Source organism: Hyla sarda, chromosome 10 (assembly GCF_029499605.1).
Source record: "Hyla sarda isolate aHylSar1 chromosome 10, aHylSar1.hap1, whole genome shotgun sequence".
Lineage (NCBI taxonomy): Eukaryota > Metazoa > Chordata > Amphibia > Anura > Hylidae > Hyla > Hyla sarda.
The window spans coordinates 29524273-29547759 of record NC_079198.1 but is presented as its reverse complement, the minus strand read 5'-3'; the positions used below and the strand labels follow the sequence as shown (position 1 = coordinate 29547759).

Genomic DNA, 23487 nt, shown 5'->3' with positions numbered 1-23487 from the left:
CCCCCCGCAATCAGACATCTTATCCCCTTATCCTTTCGATAGGGGATAAGATGTTTTTTCACGGAATACCCCTTTAATGTTCAAAGACTATCTCAACAGGGAGAAAGAGACGAGCAGTTGCAGACAATCACTGTGCCACTTATCTCCCAGGAAAACAGAATAGGAGAGAAGTTTAGACATTTCCTTAAATATTACAATGTAGCCCATTAGATATTGATTGCAACAATATGCCATAAAGCATGGCAGTCCTTAGTTCACGTCAATGAAATATATGGTTTTACGCTATATTCAGAAGGAGAATATGTACGGTAGATGTAAATGATGAATCATGTGTAACTGGGTTTATTAAGTCATTTTATAAAAATTTTGTTTTAAGGAAACATTACTTTATGGTGCCACTGTTCTTGTTCGAGAACCTGTCGGAGTAGTTGGCATCGCTTGTCCTGATGAGAGTCCCCTACTAGGTTTTGTGAGCCTCTTTGCTCCAGCAATTGTTCGTGGAAATGCTGTGGTGGTTGTGCCAAGTGAAAAGTTCCCTCTGCCGGCCCTAGACTTTTACCAGGTACAATGTTTTTACTTTAATCCCATTGGATTGTTGGGTGTCCAGTGGTATGCTGTATGCCCTAATCGGCAAGGGTGGGGAATGGATTATTGGCTCATTAGGCATTCATTCTGCACTTATAGATATATCTATTGTAATATTATACAGTGGTTCCTCAAGTTACAATATTAATTGGTTCTGGGACGACCATGGTATGTTGAAACCATTGTATGTTGAGACCAGAACTCTATGGAAACCTGGTGATTGGTTCTAAAGGCACCAAAATGTCATCCAAAAATAGGAAAAAGTGAGGATTAAAGAAAAATAAGTAGATAACTAATATAGATAAAGCAAACCCTTACATACAAAAGTAATAAAGATTAGCTGGGAGCTGTAAATTACTGTCTATGTCAGTGTTTCCCAAGATGGGAGCCTCCAGCTGTTGCAAAACTACAACTCCCAGCATGCCCGGACAGCCAAAGGCTGTCCGGGCATGCTGGAAGTTGTAGTTTTGCAACAGCTGGGGGCTCCCTGCTTGGGAAAAACTGGTCTATGTAGACGACAGGAGCTTCTTCCGGGTCCTGTACAGCACACACAATGTCCTAAAAAAGTAACATGGAGTCACCCTGCCCTGGTGTCCAAATAAGCAGCTAACCCTGGTACAGGTAAAGTGTACAGAACATGTTGTACCTCCCTGTACTGTAGGGGGCGCTACCGGACATCAGTCAGTGCATGCGCTTCAGTAATACAGGGGCTTTACCAGTAAATTGTCCATTCTGATTGGTCAGTTCTTCCGGCCATTGACACGTTTCAAAGATCTGGACTGTCCGTAACATTGTATGTTGAGTCTGGTTTCAACTTACAATGGTCCATAAAAGACCATTGTATGTTGAGGCCATTGTAAGTTGAGGCATCACTGTATAGAGCCTGATTCTTGCTGGTGTTAAGTGACAGTGGAATGTATTGGAGTAATCTTACTAAACATAGACCCTGATGTTTTTCTTTTGCCAAAATACTTGACAATTGGCAGGCTTACTATGTGACCGATTTCCCACATGTAAGTATATACTGTGATTAGCCTTGTAAAACCAAAACATTTACAGTTTTTTAATTTTAGGGAAAAGCAGCATCTTTCACACTTTCCAGGACCCTGGAGTTGCAAATTTTTAGAAACATCTCTTGGCAAAAAAAAAAAATTGTAGAGAGGAGGGAGATGCAGCTGCAAAAGTATATTTCTCTCAATGGTTTTATGAGATGTATGCTGTGATAGGGGAGGGAGGAGGAAGATACAGCCTCTACCCCAATAAACAGTATACCAACATATACTAGGCTGACAGTCTCAAGGTACACTCTTTTGGCCCCTGTTAAAGGAGTCTGAGCCTATGGATACCTTTAACCTATATACCAGGACCTTTCCAGATAAATTAGGGCTTCACGATTTGGGAAAATTCTGCGATTGCGATTATGGAGTTAAATTATGTGATTGCGATATAATAAACAAATGATGAAAATCCCCCTATTTTTAATGTCCAATCCCTCTATTTCATATAACCAACCTCCCAAATTTCATGTTCATTGACTGAACATAAAATGGAGGGGATTGGATAGGACATGGGGAGAAATGAACTTTATTCCTCCTCCACATTTCATGTTCCTGGCCTGATATACTGTAGTCTGTGTACTCTCCTGATATACTGTAGTCTGTGTACTCGCCTGATATACTGTAGTCTGTGTACTCTCCTGATATACTGTAGTCTGTGTACTCTCCTGATATACTGTAGTCTGTGTACTCTCCTGATATACTGTAGTCTGTGTACTCTCCTGATATACTGTAGTCTGTGTACTCTCCTGATATACTGTAGTCTGTGTACTCTCCTGATATACTGTAGTCTGTGTACTCTCCTGATTTACTGTAGTCTGTGTACTCTCCTGATATACTGTAGTCTGTGTACTCTCCTGATATACTGTAGTCTGTGTACTCTCCTGATATACTGTAGTCTGTGTACTCTCCTGATATACTGTAGTCTGTGTACTCTCCTGATATACTGTAGTCTGTGTACTCTCCTGATATACTGTAGTCTGTGTACTCTCCTGATATACTGTAGTCTGTGTACTCTCCTGATATACTGTAGTCTGTGTACTCTCCTGATATACTGTAGTCTGTGTACTCTCCTGATATACTGTAGTCTGTGTACTCTCCTGATATACTGTAGTCTGTGTACTCTCCTGATATACTGTAGTCTGTGTACTCTCCTGATATACTGTAGTCCGTGTACTCTCCTGATATACTGTAGTCCGTGTACTCTCCTGATATACTGTAGTCCGTGTACTCTCCTGATATACTGTAGTCCGTGTACTCTCCTGATATACTGTAGTCCACGTACTCTCCTGATATACTGTAGTCCACGTACTCTCCTGATATACTGTAGTCCACGTACTCTCCTGATATACTGTAGTCCACGTACTCTCCTGATATACTGTAGTCCACGTACTCTCCTGATATACTGTAGTCCACGTACTCTCCTGATATACTGTAGTCCACGTACTCTCCTGATATACTGTAGTCCACGTACTCTCCTGATATACTGTAGTCCACGTACTCTCCTGATATACTGTAGTCCACGTACTCTCCTGATATACTGTAGTCCACGTACTCTCCTGATATACTGTAGTCCACGTACTCTCCTGATATACTGTAGTCCACTTACTCTCCTGATATACTGTAGTCTGTGTACTCTCCTGATATACCGTAGTCTGTGTACTCTCCTGATATACCATAGTCCGTGTACTCTCCTGATATACTGTAGTCCACGTACTCTCCCGATATACTGTAGTCCACGTACTCTCCCGATATACTGTAGTCCACGTACTCTCCCGATATACTGTAGTGCACGTACTCTCCTGATATACTGTAGTCTGTGTACTCTCCTGATATACTGTAGTCCACATACTCTCCTGATATACTGTAGTCCGCGTACTCTACACGCTGGCGCACTGCGAATAAATGACTTCCATTTCGAGCCTGCGGGGGGGGGGGGGGGGGTTAGTTTTTTCCCCCTCGCCTTCTTATAGCCATAACTCTTTTAATTTGCCCCCTACAGACCCATATGATGATGTTTTATGCACCACCAATTGTACTTTGTAATGACATCGCTCATTTTGCCACAGAATCTCCAACGCCTATAACTTTATTATTTTTCCATATATGGGGATGTATGAGGGCTTTACATTTTTATTTTTTTTTTTTTTTTTTTTTGTGCCGTAGTTTTTATTGGTTCCTTTTTTTTTTTTTTTTTTTTATTGAACTTTTTGATCATTTTTTATTATTTTTTTTTCTGGAATCTGAAGCGACCAAAAATCTGCAATCCTGGTATTTGGAATTTTTTTTTACATTCACGCCAGTGACCGCGTGGTTTCGTTAATGTTATATTTTAGTAGTTCGGACATTTACGCATGCGGCAATTTTTGCTAACATTATTTTACATAAAAATGGGGAAAGAGGGGCGATTCAGCCTTTTATTGGGGGTGGGGGGGGCTTTAAACATTATTTGACATTTTCTTTTTACATTTTTAGTTTTTTTACAAAAATGTTTAGTCCCCATACGGCAGCGTTTTCCAAACGGTGTGTCTCCAGTTGTTGCAATACTACAACTCTCAGCATGCGCGGACAGCCAAAGGCTGTCCAGGCATGCTGGGAGTTGTAGTTTTGCAACAGCTGGAGGCACTCTGTTAGGAAAAAAACTACCATGGGGACTGTTCTACTACTTGCACTGCAATCTAGTGATTGCAGACACTGATCACTGTTGAGCCATAGGCACATCACTGATCAGTGTTATCGGCGCTCCATTACTACAGCCTGCAGAGGCTATCAGCATTATTGAAGTGCCGATCGGACAGGACGGAGGCAGGTAGGGAACCCCGTTCAGCTCCACTCAGCTACTGGAAGTCACATCGGCATTTTAGATGCAGCGATCAGCTTTGATCTCTGCATCTAAAGGGTTCAGATCGGTGATGTTCGGCATTAGCCAGCATGAAGAGAGCTCAGTTCTTGAGCTCTCTTCATACACCCGCCGCACAGCTGCACCGTTTATTAACGGCGGCCAGCCGTGGTGGGGTTAAATCACCTCCCAGCGCTGCGCACTGCTGGGAGGAGAGACAGTCAGACAGTCGGCTGCATAGTGAAGGTACCGGCCCGCGCTGCAGGGAGCCAACTTACCGCCGGAGCCCGGCTCTGCTCCCTTCTGCTCCCATGTGGCCCGGCCGGCCCCTTTCATTGTGCGACCCACTGTATAATCGCAAATTTTTGCGAATGGTTGCATCGACATATCATAATCCCTAGATATCGCGATTCAATTGGGATTGCGATATATCGTGCAGCCCTAAGATAAATATTAGTTAATGAAATGATGCAAACACAGTGTGACACTCCCTTTCAGAGTACTCCTAGGATTAGAGAATCTAGTTAAAATTTAGATCATCAAAATGAAAATGTTGGAGAGGCACTCACCAGTACAGTAGAAAAGCAGGCTTTATAATTTGTGCATTAGAAAAGCAGCCTGGTCACTCAAGGACTCCACGAACTGGGCCATACTTAACTTGTTCTGTGCCATCAAATCTCAGGTCTGTTGTAATGCGACCAAGCCTTGTAAATATCAGCGTGTAAGGAGCGCCTGTTAAAAGTTTCTAATCGTGATACTCATCATAAGTTTCGTAATGGGGTAATAAAGGCAATATCTTTAAGTGAATGTTATATATGTCATATATACTATTAAAACTGTATGGAAGCGTAGTGACCAATTGGGGTGTATATATATATATATATATATATGTGTGTGTGTGTGTGTGTAGCTTCCCCCCCCCCCCAACATGTGCATGGCAGTCAAACATCTTGGCACAGAGAGCTGGCACTACCTTGCACCAAAATGGCAGCTTTCCTTACATTCTCTGGGCTCGGTGATGTTATTCAGCAAATGAGGGACTAACTGGTGAATGGGACCAATCTGTGCTGGGCTATAGCAGCCGAGCATAATGCCCAGTGGGCTCAAAAGCCTAATTTGCTTATCTTTTTAAAGCCTTATATAGTCAATTACCTAATGGGAGGTACATACAGATTTACTATCAGAAGCCCTCTGTTATGCATTTTTATACCCTAAAAATCTTCTGAAGGGTCCACTTAAGACAACAGGATGTAACAGAGTCAGGCACATCCATATAGTGGTCTTTTTGTTATTTTGCATGTACTAGTGGTACCAGTGGCACCACCATTAAAGGGGTTATCCACCTTAAGGTGATTTCAGTACGTACCTGCCAGACAGTAATGGACATGCTTAGAAAGGATCCTTGTCTTGGGGCTAAATGGCTATGTTGTGAGATTACCATAACACTGAGGCTATCTTTTTTGTGAACTGGTTATTTCCTGTTGGAGTTCGTTCTCTCAAACTACAAATGCCATATTTCCTTCTTTGTAAGTGTGAGGTCATTTTTCTTCCTCCCACACATCAGCCACCCCACCCATTGAAACACACTTGTGCTGCCTCCAATGCAATAGACCAGTGTTTTCTGACCAGGGTGCCTCCAGCTGTTGCAAATTCCTGGAGAATGATCTCCCAACACTCACTCCACCCATTGAAGCAAAGACAGGCTCTCCCTGAACACCTCACTAGTGATGTAATGTCTCTGCCAAATTGCAATGTGGGTAAACCTGAGACGACACTCATTTTGTAGGCTGTTAAAAATAAATGTAGGGGCAAAAATTACAGAATCGTGAGACCCTCATGAAACACAGATACAGACACTATATTGTGAACTACACAAACTTTACAGCCCCTATAGCACAGTCAAAGAAAAAAATCCCTTACCCTTTTAAGTGTTCACATTTGTACCTACACAACGGCAGGAACTTCTGAGTGGTCAAAGTATCCAATCTTAGAAATGACTACCCTGCCTCCAATACTTGTAAAGTGTCAACTTGATCAAAGAATTAAAGTGTACCTGTCGTTAGCAAAACTTCCTATATAACATAGATAATAGCATTATATGTATATTTGTAATATACATTGGCTAATAAATGCGTATATTTTTTGGATGAGAAAATGCTGTCCCTGCAGCTTTTGTCTGTGTGTCTCTGTGAAGAGATAAACTACAGGAAGTGAGGACAGGACGTGCAGGCTCTTGGCTTGTCAGCCTGCTCTGTGAGCCAGAGGTGTGTCACAGAGCCTCAATGCACAGAGCCCTGTTTGTCCTCAGTATAAAGAGTCCTGCTTGTGCTCTTAGCACAGAACCCTGCTTGTGCTCTTAGCACAGAACCCTGCTTGTGCTCTTAGCACAGAACCCTGCTTGTGCTCTTAGCACAGAGCCCTGCTTGTGCTCTTAGCACAGAGCCCTGCTTGTCCTCTTAGCACAGAGCCCTGCTTGTCCTCTTAGCACAGAGCCCTGCTTGTCCTCTTAGCACAGAGCCCTGCTTGTCCTCTTAGCACAGAGCCCTGCTTGTCCTCTTAGCACAGAGCCCTGCTTGTCCTCTTAGCACAGAGCCCTGCTTGTCCTCTTAGCACAGAGCCCTGCTTGTCCTCTTAGCACAGAGCCCTGCTTGTCCTCTTAGCACAGAGCCCTGCTTGTCGCCTTAGCAAAGAGCCCTGCTTGTCCTCGGTGTTCAGAGCCCTGCTTGTCCTCAGTGTACAGAGCCCTGCTTGTCCTCAGTGTAAAGAGCCCTGCTTGCCCCCTTAGCACAGAGCCCTGCTTTTCCTCGGTGTACAGAGCCCTGCTTGTCCTCAGTGCACAGAGCCCTGCTTGTCCTCAGTGTAAAAAGCCCTGCTTGCCCCCTTAGCACAGAGCCCTGCTTTTCCTCAGTGTACAGAGCCCTGCTTGTCCTCAGTGCACAGAGCCCTGCTTGTCCTCAGTGCACAGAGCCCTGCTTGTCCTCAGTGCACAGAGCCCTGCTTGTCCTCAGTGTAAAGAGCCCTGCTTGTCCTCACTGTACAGAGCCCTGCTTGTCCTCACTGTACAGAGCCCTGCTTGTCCTCAGTGTACAGAGCCCTGCTTGTCCTCAGTGTACAGAGCCCTGCTTGTCCTCAGTGTACAGAGCCCTGCTTGTCCTCAGTGTACAGAGCCCTGCTTGTCCTCAGTGTACAGAGCCCTGCTTGTCCTCAGTGTACAGAGCCCTGCTTGTCCTCAGTGTACAGAGCCCTGCTTGTCCTCAGTGTACAGAGCCCTGCTTGTCCTCAGTGTACAGAGCCCTGCTTGTCCTCAGTGTACAGAGCCCTGCTTGTCCTCAGTGTACAGAGCCCTGCTTGTCCTCAGTGTACAGAGCCCTGCTTGTCCTCAGTGCACAGAGCCCTGCTTGTCCTCAGTGCACAGAGCCCTGCTTGTCCTCAGTGCACAGAGCCCTGCTTGTCCTCAGTGCACAGAGCCCTGCTTGTCCTCAGTGCACAGAGCCCTGCTTGTCCTCAGTGCACAGAGCCCTGCTTGTCCTCAGTGCACAGAGCCCTGCTTGTCCTCAGTGCACAGAGCCCTGCTTGTCCTCAGTGCACAGAGCCCTGCTTGTCCTCAGTGCACAGAGCCCTGCTTGTCCTCAGTGCACAGAGCCCTGCTTGTCCTCAGTGCACAGAGCCCTGCTTGTCCTCCGTGCACAGAGCCCTGCTTGTCCTCCGTGCACAGAGCCCTGCTTGTCCTCCGTGCACAGAGCCCTGCTTGTCCTCCGTGCACAGAGCCCTGCTTGTCCTCCGTGCACAGAGCCCTGCTTGTCCTCCGTGCACAGAGCCCTGCTTGTCCTCCGTGCACAGAGCCCTGCTTGTCCTCCGTGCACAGAGCCCTGCTTGTCCTCCGTGCACAGAGCCCTGCTTGTCCTCCGTGCACAGAGCCCTGCTTGTCCTCCGTGCACAGAGCCCTGCTTGTCCTCCGTGCACAGAGCCCTGCTTGTCCTCCGTGCACAGAGCCCTGCTTGTCCTCCGTGCACAGAGCCCTGCTTGTCCTCCGTGCACAGAGCCCTGCTTGTTCACCCACACTTCCTGTATTTGGTGTATCTACAGAGACACACGGGCAATAGCTTTTGGGACAATATACACATTTTTTTAACCAATGTATTTTGCAAGTATGCATATAATGTTTTCTACATTATATAAAAAGTTTTTGCTAATGACAGGTACAGAGGCATTTATGAAAGGTGAGTAGTCCTCCATTTTACGAATTCATTGACATTGAACAGTGCAGTGGCATTACTCTGTTGAGTCAGAGTAAAAGGAGTTAAATGCAATTACTACAAAGTAATACACTGTAATTATAACGGATGATCTGCCTTGACTTATAAACAATCGGCTATCATATTGCAACAATTAACACAAACTACAGTTGCCAAGGGCAGAAGCCATGGTAGATAAAAGGTCTATCTACTATAAGCAAAGAGCAGTTAAAATAACCTGTTGTACTAATGTTGTAGTACTCTGTAAATGATTAAATTACACACTGAAGAAAAGATATACCATTTAGCTTGGTAACAAGAGTATTTCTAGTTACAGCAATAATTATACACTGCTCAAAAAAATAAAGGGAACACTAAGATAACACATCCTAGATCTGAATGAATGAACTAATCGTATGAAATACTTTCGTCTTTACATAGTTGAATGTGCTGACAACAAAATCACACAAAAATTATCATTGGAAATCAAATTTATCAACCCATGGAGGTCTGGATATGGAGTCACACTCAAAATCAAAGTGGAAAACAACACTACAGGCTGATCCAACTTTTATGTAATGTCCTTAAAACAAGTCACAATGAGGTTCAGTAGTTTGTGTGGCCTCCACGTGCCCATATGACTTCCCTACATCACTTGGGCATGCTCCTGATGAGGTGGTGGTTGGTCTCCTGAGGGATGTCCTCCCAGACCTGGACTAAAGCATCCACCCACTCCTGGACAGTCTGTGGTGGATGGAGTGAGACATGATGTCCCAGATGTGCTGAATCGGATTCAGGTCTGGGGAACAGGCGGGCTAGTCCATAGCATCAATGCCTTCCTCGTGCAGGAACTGCTGACACACTCCAGCCACATGAGGTCTAGCATTGTCTTGCATTAGGAGGAACCCAAGGCTAACCGCACCAGCATATGGTCTCACAAGGGGTCTGAGGATCTCATCTCGTTACCTAATGGCAGTCAGGCTACCTCTGGCAAGCACATGGAGGGCTGTGCGGCTCCCGAAAGAAATGCCACCGCACACCATTACTGACCCACCGCCAAACCGGTCATGGCGGAGGCTGTTGCAGGCAGCAGAACGTTCCCCATGATGTCTCAAGACTCTCTTACGTCTGTCACATGTGCTCAGTGTGAACCTGCTTTCATCTGTGAAGAGCGCAGGGTGCCAGTGGCAAATTTGCCAATCTTGATGTTCTCTGGAAAATGCCAAACGTCCTGCACGTTGTTGGGCTGTAAGCACAACCCCCACCTGTGGACGTCGGGCCCTCATACCACCCTCATGGAGTCTGTTTCTGACCATTTGAGTGGACACATGCACATTTGTGGCCTGCTGTAGGTCATTTTACAGGGCTCTGGCAGTGATCCTCCTGCTCCTCCTTGCACAAAGGCAGAAGTAGCGGTCCTGCTGCTGGGTTGTTGCCCTCCTACGGCCTCCTCCATGACTGATGTACTGGCCTTTCTCCTGGTAGCGCCTCCATGCTCTGGACACTACGCTGACAGACACAGCAAACCTTCTTGCCACTACTGCTGCACTACCTGAGCCACTTGTGTGGGTTGTAGACTCTGTCTCATGTTACCACTAGAGTGAAAGCACTGCCAGCATTCAAAAGTTACCAAAACATCAGCCAGGAAGCATAGGAATTGAGAAGTGGTCTGTGGTCACCATCTGCAGAACCACTCCTTTTATTGGGGGATTCTAACTAATTGCCTATAATTTCCACCTGTTGTCTGTTCCACTTGCACAACAGCATGTGAAATTGATTGTCAATCAGTGTTGCTTCCTGAGTGTACAGTGAGATTTCACAGAAGTGTCATTGACTTGGAGTTACATTGTGTTGTTTAAATGGGCACTGTCATGAAATCAAAAAATTGATATGTTGCTGTACTTAAGTACTACAACATATCTCTAATATACTTTAATTTAAAAAAAGTGATTTTAAACCAGTTTAAAATCACTTTTCAATTCGGCCACTAGGGGTCGCCCTCCTAGTGGCCGAATGCATTCTGCAGTGACGTCACTACAGAATTTGGACTCATTGAAGACTGGCAACGAGTCGAAATTCAGTCACTGCAGTATTCGCTCCCCCCTGTCAGAATAGGAGAAAATCCCCATAGCAAACATATGCTGCTCTGGACAGTTCCTGAAATGGACAGATATGTCAGCAGAGAGCACTGTGCTCGTGATTCAGCAGAGAGCTCTGTGTTCCAAAAATCAAAGCATTTCCTCTGTAGTATTCAGCAGCTAATAAGTACTGGACGGATTAAGATTTTTTAATAGAATAAATGTACAAATCTGTTTAACTTTCTGGCACCAGTGGATTTAAAAAAAATAAATAAAAAAATAAAATTCCACCGGAGTACCCCTTTAACCTCTTAAAGATGCAGGGTTTTTCCGTTTTTGCACTTTCGTTTTTTCCTCATAACCTTCTAAAAATCATAACTCTTTTTCAATTTTGCACCTACAGATTCATATGAGGGCTTAATTTTTCCACCACCAATTGTACTTTATAATACCTCAATCATTTCACCACAAAATTTATGGCGACACCAGAAAAATATTTGTGGGGCAAAAAATTGGAAAAAAAATTGTTTTGTAACTTTTGGGGGCTTCCGATTCTATGCAGTGCATTTTGGGTAAAAATGACACCATAGCTTTATTCTGTAGGTCCATGCGGTTACAATGATACCTAATTTATATAGGTTTTATTTTATTTTACTACTTTAAAAAAAATTATAACTACATGCACCAAAATTAGTATGTGTAAAATTGTCATCTTCTGACCCCTATAACTTTTAAATTTTTCTGTATACGGGGTGGTATGAGGGCTAATTTTTTGCGCCGTGATCTAAAGTTTTTATCGGTACCATTTTTGTTTTGATGGGACTTTTTGATTGGTGTGTATACATTTCTTTAGGGTATACAAAGTGACCAAAAATACACAATTTTGGACTTTTTTCCGTGGAATTTTTTTTACGTGTATGCCATTGACCGTGAGGTTTAATTAACATTATATCAGCCCAATGTCGGTGATGTCCGGTATTAGCCGCGGGTCCTGGTTGCTGATAGCAACTGGGACCTGCCGAGTATGAAGCGCACTCAGCTCCTGAGGGTGCTTCACATGACGGGAGCCGGCCACGAGTGTAAATATACGCTCGTGGTTGTTAAGGGGTTAAAGGACAAATTTCCCTAAAATACAGGAACTAACCCTTACAATTGGAGGTAATACTATGTCCAGCCATATCATGATTTTGAAAGTGCCCTGCACTGATGACTCATTCTCCCTTTAGTGCTGAGAGCTGGGAGGTGTGTGCAACCTCAGTCAATCAGACACTGAATCTCTTTCTGCTGCTCAGAGCAGTAGGGTGGTGTCACGATCACACCCTATCCATCCAGCCGGGATGCTAGAAGGAGTGTGATCGTGCAAGAGTTAAAGCCACCAGACTTCGGGGTACCCACTACTAGTCCCAGCAAGTCATTAAATTAACCCATCGATAAATGTTTCACCAGAGCCTCCTTCAGAAAGGTGAGCTTCTATATTTAGACATCAAAGACCAGAGCTGATTAATTAAACATTTAATCTGAATAAATAATTTCACAGTGCTACATGTAAAATACAGAAACAAATGACGAACAGGTACAAAATATATAAAAGAGTTCAGCAAGACAAATTCAGAAAACAAAAAGAAAGTCCTTACAGTATAATGGTTGCACAGAGTCTCCAGCTGTTTTATAGGATGTTGTCCAGATTTTGCAACAGGCTTGTAACAAAGGTTTGTCCCAGGTTTCTGAACAGCATTTTTAGTTGTATAGCCGAATTTAGGAGGAAACAACTTCATTCCTCCGTCCCCTCTGATCTCGCCAGGTGGGGGGAACTGGCACAAACAACAGACACACAGTCTGAATCCTCACCAAGGTCTTGGATTAAACATGATACACGTATATAGTTATAATACTTATATTGAGTCCACACTCAAGCCTTGGGCCTGACAGGTGGGGGCTTTTCTCAGAGAGTGAGCTGGACGGCAGAGATGAGCTGCAGTGATTCCTGGGAAATGTAGTATCTATGAGAAAAGGATGACAAAAAATATCAAGCAGCCAGAGAAGACCACAGGAGCCATGCACATCAGGCAGAATCATTTAGAGGGAACATATCCAGGTAGTGTGGTGGCTTTGGAGCTTTTTCATATGGATACTTCCTTGGAGTACTCCTTTAAGCACAATGCCTCCCAATTCCCCAACTTATATCTCACAAAGGCAATGGATCTCAGGAATGGTAAATCAACCACTTTTGACATATCTGAGCGACATGTCAAAAGTTGTTTTTAACCACAGCGAGGCAGTAGTGCAGTGTGGTGTAGGTAAATATAGAATTATTATTAGGGTGGTGTTTTAGGGGCAGACTGCTGTCCAATGCAAATGCTGATCAAGTAGATCAGTGCTCATTTAAGGAGCCCATTACATGGCTTGACTATTGTGCAAGCAGGGTAATTTAAGTTGAATACCACGTGGCTTCTAACACGGATTTTGCTTCGAAATCTGCATGAAAGTTTACTCAACAGTTTACCCTGTGAACATTCTGTTGATGGCGTTATCCACCTTTAAAAAAGCAGGGCAAAAAAAGGCTACCAAATGAGTTAAAATAACAAACTTTTTTTTGGACTATTCTATGTTTTGAACAATTCTATACAGTCATTATATTACATGGAACTAACTGTTGCCAGTGTCTCACATTAGACCCATTTTCATCTTCTCTGTAAACTTTAAGTGCATGTTTCTGGTGTTAATTGTTGCGCATTATGCTTTTTACAGGTATTTGACACCTCAGACCTTCCTGGAGGAGTGGTAAACATACTTACCGGTGGACGGGACCATTTGTTTAAATATCTTGTAGAGCACCAAGATGTACAAGCCATCTGGTATTTTGGATCTGAACAGGTAACACAGATATTCTTCTTTCCATAATGCTCTTTTTTCACTAGGATCTTGGGTTCTCTTTATGACAGAGCCAAGTTAAATATTTTTTACGTCAGATATATTTTTGACACAAAGTAAGGAATCTGCTCAGGTTACAGGTTACAATCAGATCACTTCTTTCATTTTTCACAGGCCTCTTTAAAAATAAAAGAAGAAATCTGATTGTTGCTATGGGCAACTGATCAACTTTTCCTTAACACAGGTTTTAATAAATCTTCCCCAATATGTCTTCTCCTGACTAGAAGTTCCTATGTCCATGTGATTGTGGAAAATCAAATGAACAGCTGTGTCTGTTAGAGCAGATGAGCCAAATGGAGCTAAGGCTGGGTTCACATTGCAATTTGAACCTCCGATGCACAGGTACGATACGGACTGAAAATTGTAGTCTGCCACAATTTTCAGTCCGTGTCAAAAATCGGATCCCCTGAGAGAATGACCCAATCGTAGTCACTAGCTGACTACGATCGGGTCCGCAGCCCCTTATAAGTTAATGGCTCTACCTGTCTGTGCACAGATATGATTTTAGCCGATTTGAGCTTCCGAAATCGTATCTGTGCATCGGAGGTTCAAATTGTGATGTGAACACAGCCTTAGCTGTACTACCAAACAGAGCCACATAGACAAGTGTAGGTGTCACTCTTTCTTGTTATGCAGGAAAGGGACCGCAGTGCTCCATTTTGCTGATCTAATGGGATCCTTTTGGTCATTTCCTTACTAAATGACTAACATATTGATGGTCTATCCTAACATGAATGTGTTGTAACTGTATATATGAAGGAGAACTGTAAAAGTTAGGTTTTCTAGACTCAGTGGGAGGAGGACCTGGGCTTCACATTGTCTATGCCGAAATGGCTTCTTTGCTGCCAATGGGTTGCTAATGATAGTTGGCAGGTTGCCCTGGTGGAAACTGTTCTAAAGGTGTTACATAAGACGTATTATGTCCCCTCCAGACTTCATTCCATTTTCCCGACGGCCCCCCCTTTGTTTTCAGGGCTTTTTGGTAACAGGGACTATGGATCATATATGGGGACAATGTCCAGTGGTGGTCCTTATATCGCAAGTTATTGGTCTCCGCTATCCTTTTCGCCCCGAAAGGTCTGTCTTTTGGGGGATAGACCTTCTCTTTACCTAATTCCCCGTTTAAGCTGGCGGAATTAATCCACTTAGCTGCTAAAATTCAGGTGGCGGTCACCATGATTATCCTTTTCGGCTGTTGTTGCACGTGTGAATAACATTATGATCTCTGAAAGACTCTCAGCGCTTCGTGAAGATTCCATGGATCTATTCCGTAAACTTTGTCAGTCTTGGCTGGACTCCCCTACTCGGTGGATTTCTCCTACTATTTGTCTCTATGAGGGACTTACTATATCTTTACTTTAGTTTTTTTGTTTTTTTGTTTTTTTCTGCTCTGTGTCTGTTGCATAGCTATTTTGCCTGTGTATGTTTAACACGTGATTCCCCCTTGGACTGCTGCACACACTCCCTTCTGCCGCCAAATATAATGAAAGTGGCAGAAGATCAGTTATTGAGGCTAATGAAAAAGGCATAACTATCCCAACATAAACTGGGAAACTGAGACCTGTGGATCTTATAGGGTAAAAAAGGTTTTCGGCTACAGCTTAAGATACATTTGGGTCTCAAATGGTGCAGGACCCGATTAGGGGGGCACCCTACTGGACTTGAAGGGGTACTCCGCCCCAGACATCTTATCCCCTATCCAAAGGATAGGGGATAAGATGTCTGATCGCGGGGGCTCCGCCGCTGGGGACCCCTTTCAATCTCTGCAGCGGCGCCCCGCCGTCATCACTGCAGAGCACACTGGCTCTGTGCGTGAGGACGGGGCAATGCAGGGACCAAAGCTCCGCCCCTGTGACATCACACCCCGCCCCTCAATATAAGTCTATGGGAGGGGGCTTGATGACCGCCATGCCCCCTCCCATAGACTTGTATTGAGGGGGCGGGGCGTTACACCACGGGGGAAGCTGAGCCGTGACGTCACAATTCTCCGTCCCCTGCATCGTCCCGTCATCACGCACAGAGCCAGTAGTGATGATGGTGAGGCGCCTTTGGATAGGGGAGAAGATATCTGGGGCGGAGTACCTCTTTAATATTAACCAACAAACCTGACAATGTTTGTTGGTTAATATTACTAGTTAATGTGCAGTTAGGAGGACACCTAGAAAATAGTGACCAAAATATAATACATTTTTACTTGTCCTATAAGATGGTGTTCTGTAGAGTAGCCAGTAGAATAATAAACTTTAAGGCAAAGTTTAATCAGATTAAAGAAGCCCTTAACATTATAGATTGGTATTATGTCCCCAAAAAACAAGAGTACAGATACTAAATGGGAAATAAATAAAAAAATAAAACTTTAATTTTCACTGTGTGAAGTACATACCATATGGGAAGAAAAAAAATAAAAAGAAAAACAGGAGAAAACCAATGTGGATGAATAAAAATATAAAGGGGACAATAAATGACAAAAAATCGCACAATGAATACTGTGTACAGTACTGAGCACAAGAAAGATGTAGTTGAGCTGGAGAGGGTTCAAAGAGGGGCAACTAGAGTAATAAGGGGAATGGGAGGACTGCAGTACCCAGAAAGATTATCAGAATTAGGGTTATTTATTTCAGAAAAGGGGAGACCAAATAACTAAGTATAAATATATCAGGGGACAGTACAAAGATCTCTCCCATGATCTATTTATACCCAGGTCATGGTGAATTCAATTAATACATTTCTAGAGAGTAATTATATTACAGGTTATAGATACTCTATGTCTGATGTCCTATTTGGAGTCAGGAAGGAATTTTCCCCCTGGTATAGGACAATTGGCATCAATCTCATAAGGATTTTTTTCCTTCCTCTAGATCAACACAGTAGGGACACAATAGACATATAGGCTCAACTTGATGAAAGATTGTCTTTTTTTTTTTTTCAACTTTATGGACTACCGTATATACTCGAGTATAAGCCGAGCTTTTCAGCATGATTTTTCGTGCTGAAAACACCCCCCTCGGCTTATACTCGAGTGAACTCTCCGCCTGTCAATCCCATCTCAGTGGTCTTTAACCTGCAGACCTCCAGAGGGTTGCAAAACTACAACTCCCAGCATGCCCAGACAGCAATCGGCTGTCCGGGCATGCTGGGAGCTGTAGTTTTGAAACATCAGGAGGTCCGCAGGTAGAAGACCACTGCGGCCTTCGTCATCATCCAGACCCCCCCCTCTTTAGTTTTCTACTCACCTCCCCTCGGTGGGAAGGAAGGGTGAGCTGGTCCTGGCCATCTCCGCTCCGGGCCCGGCCCCGAACTAGTGATGTTGCCTTGACAACGACGCACATCGACTGCGCATGAACGTCCCTGTGCGTCTTCGTCAAGGCAACGTCACTAGTCCGGGCCCGGTGCAGAGAAGAGGGCCTCCCGGTGAAGATGGACAGCCTGGAACGGCTAACCCTCCCCACCGGGCGGTCCCTGCAGCATAGATGGCCCGGACCAGCTCACCCTTCCTTCCCACCGTGGGGTGGTGAGTATAAAACTAAAAGGGGGGGGGGGTCTGGATGATGACGAAGGCCGCAGTGGTCTTTAACCTGCGGACCTCCAAATGTTTCAAAACTACAACTCCCAGCATGCCCGGACAGCCTATGACATGCTGGGAGTTGTAGTTTTGAAACATCTGGAGGTCCACAGATGTTGGTCACCTGCCAGGAAAGTTCTTGGTCTTGTCCCAAGTTATTTATGTTCTTGTTCCTCTTTAAAATGAAAATGGAAGATCTTTGCTTTTATAACACATTCTTCCTTTTATATGTACATGTCATTGATCACAAGGTATATGTTTTCCTGCTTATAGTTTGCTATTTAGTTAACATGTGCTAGCCTTTATACCTTTGAATTTGTTAATATTGCATTTTGTAGTGCATACACTGCTCAAAAAAAATAAATGGAACACTTAAACAACACAATGTAATGCCAAGTCCATCACACTTGTGTGAAATCACACTCTCCACTCAGGAAGCAACATTGATTGACAATCAATTTCACATGCTGTTGTGCAAATGGAACAGACAACAGGTGGAAATTATAGGCAATTAGCAAGACACCCCAATAAAGAAGTGGTTCTGCAGGTGGTGACCACAGACCATTTCTCAGTTCCTATGCTTCCCGGCTGATGTTTTGGTCACTTTTGAATGCTGGTTGTGCTTTCACTCTAGTGGTAGCATGAGACAGAGTCTACAACCCACACAAGTGGCTCAGGTAGTGCAGCTCATCCAGGATGGCACATCAATGCGAGTTGTGGCAAGACTGTTTGCTGTGACTGTCAGTGTAGTGTCCAGAGCATGGAGGGGCTACTAGGAAACGTGGAGGAGACCGTAGGAGGGCAACAACCCAGCAGTAGGACCCCTACCTCCACCTTTGTGCAAGGAGGAGCAGGAGGAGCGCTGCCAGAGCCCTGCAAAATTACCTCCAGCAGGCCACAAATGTGCATGTCTCCACTCAAACGATCAGAAACCGACTCCATGAGGGTAGTATGAGGGCCCGACATCCACAGGTGGGGGTTGTTCTTACAGTCCAACACCATTCAGGATGTTTGGCATTTTCCAGAGAATACCAAGATTGGCAAATTTGCCACTGGTGCCCTGTGCTCTTAACAGATGAAAGCAGGTTCAAACTGAGCACAATGTGACAGACATGACAGAGTCTGGAGATGCCGTGGAGAACGTTCTGCTGCCTGCAACATCCTCCAGCATGACCGGTTTGGTGGTGGGTCAGTAATGGTGAGGGGTGGCATTTCTTTGGAGGGCCGCACAGCCCTCCATGTGCTTGCCAGAGGTAGCCTGACTGCCCTTAGGTACTGAGATGAGATCCTCAGACCCCTTGAGAGACCATATGCTGGTGCACTTGGCCCTGGGTTCCTCCCAATGCAAGACAATGCTAGACCTCATGTGGCTGGTGTGTGTCAGCAGTTCCTGCGAGAGGAAGGCATTGATGCTATGGACTGGCCCGCCTGTTCCCCAGACCTTAATCCGATTGAGCACATCTGGGACATCATGTCTCACTCCATCCACCAACACCACGTTGCACCACAGACTGTCCAGGAGTTGGCAGATGCTTTAGTCCAGGTCTGGGAGGACATTCCTCAGCTGACCATCCGCCACCTCATCAGGAGCATGCCCAGGCGTTGTAGGGAGGTCATACAGGCACGTGGAGGCCACACACACTACTACGCCTCATTTTGACTCGTTTTAAGGACATTACATAAAGTTGGATCAGCCTGTAGTGTGGTTTTCCACTTTGATTTTGAGTGTGACTCCATATCCAGACCTCCATGGGTTGATAAATTTGATTTCCATTGATAATGTTTGTGTGATTTTGTTGTCAGCACATTCAACTATGTAAAAACGAAAGTATTTCATATGATTAGTTCATTCATGCAGATCTAGGATGTGTTATCTTTATTTTTTGAGCAGTGAATTATTGTCTCAATTAAAAATGCTTATATAAAAAGAGAGAGTGTTATTTTTACTGCTTGATAACAAGAAAAAAAAAAGAAAACAATGACAGAATTGCTGTTTTTTGCATTACCTCCCCCTAAGAAAAATGTATTGTTTGAAATCCTTGTTCATTGTGGGTTTAGGAGTCCAGTGGGTGGTCTAACTCAATTATTCAAATTTTTTATGTGTAGGATCATGCAAACAAACATAGAGGTAGGTCCCCCAGAAAAAACAGGCCCAGAAAAAACAAAAATGTTATTAATAAAATACTAAATACAAGTTATAATTAATGCCCTATAACATGATGCTGACAGGACAAGCAGATTGTTGCTCATGATATGTTCCCTTTTTTGAAGTGTTTTTTTTAATTAAATTAAATAAATTACAGCCTGCTAGGGGTGTAAAATAATAAATGACACTATACCCCTCACGAGAGGGGTATAGTGTAATTTCCCTCTTTTACACTATATCCCCCTTTAGAGCTAAAATGAAATACATCACTAAACAGTTAAAATAGACTTTAAGGAATCTGTCACCAGCATCAATGGGTGTTATGCTTGAAAATACAGATATGCAAATTAAGTGCTTTGGTGCACTGAGGGTGTTCCCAGCCCCTTGGTGCACTCTTTTGCCCGCTCAGCCCTGTACAATGCCTCTGATCGGGCAATCACTGAGATGCAGAAATCCACACAACACAACAGTGGTGACTGCCCAACCAGGACCTCCTTGTATCTGCTACATATATTAGGGGGTATTGCATAGGGGCGTGCAGGCCACTAGTGCACCAAAGCACTTTATTTGCATATTGGATCTTTGGACTTAAAGGGGTACTTTGCCTTAAACATCTTCTCCTCTATCCAAAGGTTAGGGGATAAGATGTCTGATCACTGCGAACTTCGCTCCGTGACAGGTGATGGACAACCACAGCCGTCACGCCCACCTTCCTTTAAGTCTATGGGAGGAGGTGTAACGGCTATGTACTAGCCATCACGCCCCCTCCCATAGACATGAATGCGCTCAATTCCCCCAATTGTGATGTGACATCACAAACTCAGGAATGGGGCCATGGAGGGAAAAAAAATGGTGAACAGCATAGGAATCGGTGTCACCGACATTATAATCTTTAACAGGTTCTTAAAAGGGAATCTGCTTCCAGTACCTGCGGCTGGGTAGCTCTGTGTGTCCACACATTGCGTCAGATTTCTACAGGGGGGGAAATCCACCACTATAAAAGGACACACAGAGCTACCCAGCCGCAGCTGTGAGCTCACTCTGCAGTCCCTGTGCGACTGTCGTCGGTGCATCTGTAGTGTGACACTGCTGATGCACCCCGTGTGACCCTGCCCTTACTCTAATCTCTACCTTTTTGGTTTTATCAGTGAAGCTTTATTATAAGCCAAAAAAGATAAGAAATACAAACATGAATACATAGATACTTGAAACATGGGTATTCTGAACAAGGAAAATCAAATAACAGGGTACATACAGGACAAAACAAATAAAAGAGCAACAATCAAGATAAGGCACAATATTCTTCTATCTTTATGTTGTGCCCCAGTTATAAAATCAATGAATTCATTTTTTATGTCCTAATAGGGAATTTGAAAGTGTTTTCTGTACTGAAAAAAAAAACATTATCACTTTCACTCCAAAGGACTGTTTGGGAAGTGTATCTAAGGCCCCATTCACATTATGTTTTGCGTGCACGACACCAACATACACCCGCAAAATTTCAAAAAGGAATGCTAACATACTGCAGCATGCCCTGGTGGGCCAAATTAGCTTAATAAACCAAACCTAGTCTAATAGGGGGAGATTTATCAAAACCTGTCCAGAGGAATACTTGCCCATAGCAACCAATCAGATCGCTTCTTTCATTTTGCAGAGGCCTTGTTAAAAATGAAAGAAGCGATCTGATTGGTTGCTATGGGCAACTGGGCAACTTTTCCTCTGGACAGGTTTTGATAAATCTCCCCCATAGTCACCATGTTTGTTTCATTTTCCCGAACATACCATGCCTGCTCAGGACGCTAAAGCATGGTCTGCTGCACCACACAGAAGAAGTATATCTTGGTGAAATAGACAGAATTTTCTGAAATAGGCTGACTTTATAGGCCCACCAGAAGCGTACCCCATTACACGTTGGCTTACCTTTTACCAGGTTGTTGATGTATACTGTAAACATTTGGGCAAAACGTAATGTGAATGGTGATTAAGACTCCTGTTCCCATGAGTATAAAGTGCTTGGTGTCTTAGTTAAGAGACTATTGCTTATGGGACTTTCCTATAATTTTTTTTTTTTTATAACCCAGATATTACACGTGTAAGGGAAAAGTGTAAAAATTACCCAGCAGTAAAAGTCTGAAAGGGGTATTACCTTACTAGCAGTAGCTTCGGCTCCACGCGGTATCACAGAGCTCTGGTTTCTACTGTGCGTGGCTTCTGAGTTTGGTGTTGTGACATCACGCCTGCTCATACAGTCAGCCTCCGCAGCAATGTCCCACCTCAGCCACTGTGTGGAGCTGTGGGGCACAGGAGGAAGGTTAGCTGTTTTTTTGTTTTTTTTTAAACCACCCCCTCCCCTTCCCCTACCTGACTAGTTTTTAAAAAAAAAGTTAATGGCCAGACTACCCCTTTAAAGCTTTTGCTTCCCTGTGCTGGACTCTATTCAAGCCCCATATTAGATATCAGTTACCACTTTCTCAAAATCTTAGGTCAAGAGGTCATTATGGGAGCTAAGAAACAAAACACAGACAACCTTCTCATGCAGTTCTTCCATCTCATGACTGTATTGGTGATGTAATCCTCCAGTATTTAGATGCCAGTGACTCACATTCTGTTTTATTTTATTTTCACTTTCACCAGGGATCCAAATTTATGGAATGGTCGTCCGCTGAAAATTGTAAGAGAACCTGGGTGAACTATGGGCTCACTAGAGACTGGGAGAACCCCCAGGAGGGAGAAGGAGAAGAGTTCTTGTATCATGCCACCCAATGTAAAAACATCTGGATACCCATGGGGGAAATATTTGCAAACTAATCTGCGTAAGGTCTTAGTGCAGTCAGGGGACCTTGTCTCTTTCTGTACATTCAGTTCATACCTCAGTGCATTTCCAAGGACCAGTAAACCTGAGACATTTTGTCCCCTTTGTTTATTAAAGGGGTATTATGAATCTAGAAAAACATGGCTGCTTTCTTCTAAAAAATCTTCACTTTTGCCCTATGGCTATGTAAAGTACTACTGCTAAGCTCTATTAAAGGGGTACTCCACTGGAAAACATATTTTTTTAAATCAACTGGTGCCAGAAAGTTGAGCCGATTTGTAACTTACTTCTATTTAAAAATCTTAATCCTTCCAGAACTTATCAGCTGCTGTATGTTCCAGAGGAAGTTCTTTTCTTTTTGAGTTTCTTTTCTGTCTGACCACAGTGCTTTCTGCTGACACCTCTGTCCATTGTAGGAACTGTCCAGAGCAGGATAGGTTTGCTGTGGAGATTTGCTTCTACTCTGGACAGTTCCTGACATGGACAGAGGTGTAAGCAGAGATCACTGTGGTCAGACAGAAAGGAAATTCAAAAAGAAAAGAACTTCCTAAGGAGCATACAGCAGATAAGTACTGGAAGGATTCAGATTTTTCAATAGAAGTAATTTACAAATCTGTTTTATTTTCTGGCACCAGTTGATTTAAAAAAAATGTTTTCCACTGGAGTACCCCTTTAAGCTCTATTCACTTAAAGGTAAACAGTCAGCTTGCCCCCCCCCCCCCCCCCACGCCCCCCCCACGCACTAACCAGCTGTACTTAATTAGCATATATAGAAAATCGAAGATTTCGGCCGAACGGCGAGACTGATCCGGGCACGGTAGGCATCAAACTGATCAGCGTCCCCCGTACTACCAGCCAGTATAAGGTCTCCATTACGTGGCCTCACCCTGCACTGTAAATGAGTGCCAATCTCTTACTTAGATGGGCACTTATTTTACCCCTCCGGGGAGGACAGCATGATCCCTTACCAGATTGTTCATGTAACCTTTTGCTGCCATCAGTTGTCAGCTGCACATTCCCTATGATGGCCGATCATTTTTTGGCTGGTCAAAACTACATCAACAGGAGATGAGTGTTTGCTTGCTTGTCAGCTGACTGCTGGCCCAGGGTCATATCGGCTTATTACTCCAATAATTCCTCTGTGTGACGGGCCCTAAGTGTGACTGTTTGTGAAGCAGACACATTTTGCGTAGCTCATAGAACTTCTTTAAATAAGCACTTTCATTTGAACAAACTATGTATAG

The 23487-nt window shown here is 44.0% G+C and overlaps 1 protein-coding gene across 3 annotated transcripts in view; it reads left to right on the top strand.

The window, feature by feature from the left end:
• Positions 1 to 22754, top strand: part of ALDH16A1 (aldehyde dehydrogenase 16 family member A1) — a 120775-nt gene extending 98021 nt beyond the window's left edge. For all 3 annotated transcript variants that reach the window (XM_056544378.1, XM_056544380.1, XM_056544379.1), the window contains 3 exons: positions 377 to 562; positions 13541 to 13666; positions 22066 to 22754. In XM_056544378.1, the coding sequence (XP_056400353.1) occupies positions 377 to 562; positions 13541 to 13666; positions 22066 to 22239 (486 nt within the window). In that variant the 3' untranslated portion in view covers positions 22240 to 22754. The remainder of the gene's footprint in view (positions 1 to 376; positions 563 to 13540; positions 13667 to 22065) is intronic.
• Positions 22755 to 23487: the final 733 nt, after the last annotated feature.